This window comes from Hydractinia symbiolongicarpus, chromosome 3, assembly GCF_029227915.1.
Source record: "Hydractinia symbiolongicarpus strain clone_291-10 chromosome 3, HSymV2.1, whole genome shotgun sequence".
In the NCBI taxonomy this organism is placed as follows: Eukaryota; Metazoa; Cnidaria; class Hydrozoa; order Anthoathecata; family Hydractiniidae; genus Hydractinia; species Hydractinia symbiolongicarpus.
Genome location: NC_079877.1, coordinates 19,860,041 through 19,867,121, shown reverse-complemented (window position 1 = coordinate 19,867,121; position 7,081 = coordinate 19,860,041). Strand labels below are relative to the sequence as shown.

General features: G+C 35.2%; 1 protein-coding gene across 1 annotated transcript; it reads left to right on the top strand.

Moving 5' to 3' along the window:
- The first annotated feature begins 3,464 nt into the window (after nucleotides 1–3,464).
- Nucleotides 3,465–4,287, top strand: LOC130636920 (uncharacterized). The gene is made up of 2 exons (XM_057446771.1): nucleotides 3,465–3,587; nucleotides 3,874–4,287. The coding sequence occupies exons 1-2, from the start codon at nucleotides 3,465–3,467 to the stop codon at nucleotides 4,285–4,287; spliced, it is 537 nt and encodes a 178-aa protein (XP_057302754.1).
- Nucleotides 4,288–7,081: the final 2,794 nt, after the last annotated feature.

The window sequence follows — 7,081 nt, the reverse complement described above, 5'->3', positions numbered from 1 at the left end:
TTAGTGAGGGCTGCTATGTTCTGATATAAAGCTTCGTGTGCACATGTGTGTTAAAAGTGATTTTTTGATTTAAAGTTGTTCCTTAGGTCCCAAATTACCAAAAAAATATGGGTGGCAAAATTTTTTGTCCCATCGGACCAAATTAGATGACGTCATCACTTTTACAGTCAGCAAAAAAATAATTTCACATTTATATGTCATATTATATATCGTTGGAAAGAGGAGATCGAGTGGATCAAAAAAAATGTAAGAACCATGTCTTCAAAACGTAACGTTCGAAAGATATTACTATTCAAACTTTGTACAAATTACAGACCGGTAATTTACTGACCCAGCACAAAAATGACTATAACCTGCTCAATAGCGAAGTTTTTTTGTTGAATTTTAGTATGGTATTGGGTCACCCTAATGTCTTTCTGTTTGATCAAAATTTATTGTTCAAATCACTTCAAGGGATAATTTACAGACTAGTAATTTACAGACCAAAGCACGTGTTTAGTTGTTTACTTTCTTTCTGGCAATTTCACAAAGTTTAAAAAAAAATTGCTGAAAATAATGACAAAAAACAACTTCAGCAATGCTTGTACAATGTTTCATTCACTAATCATCACTAGAACTATATTCATCTGACTCGGATTCATCGCTTGCGCCACCACTGCTTTGACACGTCGTACATTTACACATGTCAGTGCACAAAAAACCATTTTTACGGCATTTACATCGGTTGGATATGCAACTTGTTTTGCAATTACAAGAACTTAACTCGATGAGTGCCAACGGTGCAGGAAGTTCATCAGTCATTATGGGGGATAAGTTACCGACTTCATCTGTATCCCAACCATAATTGACTGCATTCGGAAGTTGTTGAATGAGGATATGCGAGCTTCGTAAAACCATTGAAATGAAGTGACACCTGAATATTTTGTACTTCAATGCAGCTAATGTTGGTGGTAACATATCAGCATCACACTGACATTTGGAGAATAAATGCCAACGCAATTGAGATAGTGATACCACGTCTGCAGGACATTTATTCCCCTTATACATTGAAACCACGAAACGTTCTAAGCTTTCCAGTGTTTCCAGATTAGGAAGTTCGACAGTACTTCCAAGTGTCGATAATGCCAGAACCACCTCATTATCTGCCTGTAAAAAAATCTTCAGCCAAGCAAACTTCGATTTCTTGTTGAAACGCCCAGTTTGGTCACACCCTGTGAACGTATAAAAACCAAGAATAGCTTTCGCGTGTACTGCACCAAGGGCTTCAAAGCAATTACGAATATCAATATCGCGTAGAGTCGCCCTGTTCTAAAAATGGTATTTATTGGTAACATCTCATAGTAGTAAATTAGCAGTAGAAACACGTCAGTATCCGGAGAGTAAACAATACAACTGGTGAAAGGAGATTGTTGTGCAACATCCATAGCATTATATATAAGTGCTGTGTCAGCTTCTTCGTGGTCGTGTATTCTGCAATCAACAAAATTTGATTCCATTTTAGTATCATAAGTCACTATATACCGAATATGCAATGATGAAAGAGCCTCCATCACTTTCTTTGCCAGATAGATGGTTAAAGCTTGCTTTGTATCAATGTGGGAAAGAAATTGCTTGAGACTAATGGATGAAATATTGGTGTTGTCTGATACTTTGTATCGAACTTCATTACCAGATGTACGATGCTTTCTTGTCCGTGCTTTCAAGGAGTTTTCTATATAGCGATCAAATACCAATCGTATTTCATCACATCCTCTTGAAATTTGTAGTACACGTTCTGTGAAAGCTGATGCGAAATCTTAAAAAATTAACAGAGTATTTCACAAGTGCGTCAGAAAATTACGTAAGATAGTGATAAATTGAATACATACCTTGCATGTTTTAACTGCCGGTGTTTTTGGAGTTTGATTCACAACAGCCATTCCATCTATAATGATTACTTTGTTTGTTTCGACTTCTCCAGATAAACCATTGGTCGTTTGTCCTTTGCTGGCTAATTCCTCTATACCGTGAATCAATTTTGATTTGTCTAAACAAGCCAATGGAATTCCATCAGCACTGAACAAGGCCTTTGGTACAACAGAAAACTCAAAGTTGCCAATACAGTGCTCCAAATCCAACTCGGGACGTTTCCGTGCAGTGATTAAAAATCTTGATAGTAGCGTTTTTTCCTCTTTGAGTTGTATAACTTTATCCCCTACTCTCTTTTTGATAGATTTTCCAAGATCTTTGAAAGTTACTATTTTCACTTTTTTTAACGGTACCCATATCGATTTTGTTCCTTTTATCCTCTCCGTGACAAATTCTTCATAACATTTTGAGCCAATATCAGCATGTTGAAGTATTTGTGAATTATGAAGAACAGCTTTTGAAACAACATTAAATACACAATCGGATCATTGCCTAATATTTCAAACTATGGGAACTTTTCATCAGGAAGAATTGGTTTCTCACATGACAATGTTTGGTTGAATTGATTATGGATGAATTTCATTTTTGTATCACTATGGCGTGGAATTTCAAGATGTTCGATGCTCTTTATACCCTTTTGAAAAAGTACTTGACCAGTTCCATGAAATTCATTTTTACCATCTGGAGTGTCATTTTTGAAATCAGTATTATCAACTGCAAAGTGAATTGGCACTCCTTTTTTGATATTTGGGGGAACATATATCCCGTCATTTTCTTTCATTTTCTCTGAAACTGCATTAGCTAAATCTGTTTCAATTTTCACGATTTTATCGTAGCTAACAGTTAAGTTCAGATCAGATAAACAATCTAACACCTTTTTACTCCTAGTCTCTTTATAGATATGAAGACCTAATCCGACCGTGAAGGGTGTTTCACAATTATTTCTGAATCCTCCATCACTGGTTCCTATTTTTGGCTTGTGGTTGCTTTGCCTATTTGTTTTCAAACAATTAATAATGACTTGACATATGTTACTAACACAGTTGTCGATCAAAGATGCTCTTCTGTTTGAAGTCTGCTTTGGTCTGTAAATTACTGGTCTGTAAATTATCCCTTGAAGTGATTTGAACAATAAATTTTGATCAAACAGAAAGACATTAGGGTGACCCAATACCATACTAAAATTCAACAAAAAAACTTCGCTATTGAGCAGGTTATAGTCATTTTTGTGCTGGGTCAGTAAATTACCGGTCTGTAATTTGTACAAAGTTTGAATAGTAATATCTTTCGAACGTTACGTTTTGAAGACATGGTTCTTACATTTTTTTTGATCCACTCGATCTCCTCTTTCCAACGATATATAATGTGACATATAAATGTGAAATTATTTTTTTGCTGACTGTAAAAGTGATGACGTCATCTAATTTGGTCCGATGGGACAAAAGATTTTGCCACCCATATTTTTTTGGTAATTTGGGACCTAAGGAACAACTTTAAATCAAAAAATCACTTTTAACACACATGTGCACATGAAATTACATAGTGGCCCTCACTATATGTCCGCTGAGTCATTCCAGTACCTTTTAAATGTAGTTGGTGCAAAAATTGAAAAGAAGAGCGTAAACTTCAGTAAGCCAATTTCAGCATCAGAACGTTTGTGTTTGACAATTCCAAAAAAAGTTTTTCTGGCTAAGCAATGTCAATTCATCTCACACGGAAATCAATGTTCTCTTTCTTATAATTTAAAGTAACAAAGAACCAAAATATATAAAAAAGATAAAATAGAATACTTTGTGATAAAGTATGGATTTAAAAGCTTATTCTATTTATTCAGATTGCTTGCCCAGTATAAATTTTTGTAACCTTGGGGGAGTGATTTATTGCTCTGGTGTTATTTTCTTTTGATAGGCCTGCTTTTCGTACCGTGTCTCAGAGATTGTAAATGAAACATGCCGTGCAATATAGGATCCATTAAGGGGGATATACATCAAAGCTCCAGGAACACCTGACTGGAGAGAAATATCTCAAGAATTTGAATCATTGTGTAATTTGCCACATTGCATAGGTGCAATCGATGGTAAGCACATCAGAATCAAATCACCTTTAAACAGAGGATCATTATATTATAACTACAAAGGTTATTTTAACATCATCCTCATGGCTATGTGCAATGCGCATTATACTTTTACCTTGGTTGATATTGAAAGCTACGAATCCAATAACGACAGTGGTGTTTTTTGTAATTCAGAAATAGGAAGGTGTTTTTTTGAAGGACATATGCAGTTAGCAGCAAGTGAACCGTTGAAAATGATCCAGCACATGTTAACATCCCTTATTTTATTGTGGGCGATGAAGCATTTCCAATACAATCTTGGTTAACGAGGCCATATTCTGGTCAAAATATTCCTGAAACAATGCGCATCTTTAACTACCGTCTTTCACAAGCAAGAAGGGTAATAGAGAATACATTCCGTATTTTAGCGGCCCGCTGGCGAATTCTTCTACGTCCGATCCAAACTAGCAATAAAACAACACAATAGTTCAAGCGGTCGTTGCTTTACATAATTTTCTACGGCAAACTAACAGCGCTTCATACTGCCCTACGGGTTTTGTAGACAGCCATGATGAATCTGGCGTAATCAAGGAGGGTGAATGGAGAAGTATTGTTAGATTGAATGGTTCTGCTCGATTGTTAGAGCCTCTCATTGTGTTAAGAGGGTCGAGGATACCTATTAGTGCTTTTGAAACAAGTAGTAACTTAACCACCTATGTTAACTCGTTACAAGGTTCACTGTCAGAAGTAGAGGCCAGGTATTGGATTAATAGACATCATAAACATGTTATAATAACCTTCAACCCCTTGTTTTGTAATAGCATGTCAGTGGATAAATTCAATATACTATATTTGTCCCCTTTATTAGAAACTGTATCCAAAGAAAGGAAAATGTTGATTCTTTTAAGGGATTTTAACATCGACCTATTAAATTGTAACCTTGATAAATCTGTTGAAAATTTCTTAGATACAACATCCTCTTTCTCCTTGCTTCCCCATATAACTCTTCCTACTAGAATAACTAATTCCTCCAGCACCCTTACAGATAACATTCTCTAATACATCTAACTTTGACACCATGTCTGGTAATATTTGTACTGCAATCTCTGACCACTTGCCTCAGTTTGTAATCTTTCAAAAGAAAGCTGTAATCTGCCCACCTGAGAATAATGCCATGGTCAGAGATTGGAAAAAATTTGATCATGAAAATTTTATCCTCGAAATTATTGATACTAATTGGGAACAGGCCCTTGAAATTAAATCTGATGATGTAAATCTCTCTTTTGATAAATTCATCAACAGTGTGGATGGGCTTCCGGATCAGCATGTGCCCATAAGGTTATTGACAAGACATAAAAAAAGCGTGATTCCAATCCTTGGATCACTAAAGGCATCATTAAATCTATTCAGCAACGTGATCGCCTTTATAAAAGGCTAAAGATCCTTTGATTAAATCTGCTCTCAATGATCAATATAAGTAGTATCGTAACTTAATCGTATTCTTGTGTAGGCGGAGTAAGAAAATGTTTTATGCGTGCTATTTCAACAATAACATTGTAAAATTCATAAGGTACGGAAAGGCATCAATTTTATTATATCTACCAAACAATCCAAGCCATCCTTTCCTAACTGCTTAAACCTTGACAATGCTAATGTGCTCGGTAATATCCAATGCTTTTAATGATTATTTTTCTTCTATTGCTGATACTATTCGATCCAAGATTCCTTTTTCTTCAAAAGACTTTTCCCAGTTCCTTCATAAAAGAAATCCTGCATCTGTTTTTCTTTCTCCAATGGACACTGATGAAATAACCTCCTGCATTGCATCATTAAACAGGAAAAAAGCATCAGGTCTCTTCAGTATTCATACAGTACCGTAAATGTAACTTTACATGTGCACGATAGTTATCACCTTTACACGAACCTTCGGTAGCGTCAGAACTTTCGTTGTTATTGTTAACCTATTGTTAAATACATGAGCTATTTTTGCATGTTGAAACAATAGAGTTCATGTCACACATGCGGATTTAATTAGCTCATGTAAACTTCACGTAACTCATTGTTGTATTTAATTGCTATAGCCGTCAAGGGATCAACGGGAGAAAAAATATAAAATGTAACAAAGCTTTAAGTTTTTATTGTTTCTACTCATAACGGCAACGTATTATCTTTTGTTTTTACATGGATTTATTATGATACTTAAAAAGAATCTTGTGTTTTGCGCGCAATTTTATTGTTTTTTCACAAACCTAAATGTTGTATTTTATTTAGCACACGAAACAATTTTAAAAAAGTTAGTGTTTCGACAGAATTACAACTGGGCTACGGGAATTAAAAACATAAACAAAAAAAAACATTGTTTTAATGTCCAGATGCTTGGCCTTCTCTTTCAATAACAATTGGAATAACTTTATACAAATGGTCGATGTATTTATTACATTTTATTACATTGACTAACTCTTCCTTCGTCGACGGTTTAATGCGCCGACGTATATATTGCTTTAATTCCGACCACATCATTTCAATTGGATTAAGATCAGGGCTTTCAGCGGGTGTAGGCCAGTGATTAATATTATTTTTCATAAATTCTCTTGCTAGAATGGACATGTGCTTTGGATCGCTATCCTGTTAAAATCGATGACCGGTATAACTTGTCCAGTGACGGTTTCAAAGTATTTTGCAGGATCTCTTCCACAAAAAATTCCTAAAAAGTAATTAGACATTACGCACTAAGAATTAATGTTTTTAACTCGTTTAATTTTTTCAGCAAAAGCCAAATGTTCTTATATAATTAAAAAAGCGCTGATTTATTTATCGTCTTACGCATTATCCCTGTAAAAATGAGCAGTTTATTTCTTCCTCGTCGAGAAATCCCTCCTCAAACGTGAACTTTATATGGATGTTTTACTTTTGGCTTCAGTTTTGGTATGTCACCTTTTTTTCAGAAACATCGAACAGCGTGTCTGTTGATTTCAATTGTAGACTCATTAGTAAACATCACGTCATTAAAGCGATCTTCTTCTTCAGCTAACCACTTCTTGCAGTAGGCTAAACGTGATTCGCAATTTGCTGGGCGCACAGCTTGACAATATTTTGGTCTAGTCGCAATCCATCCTAATT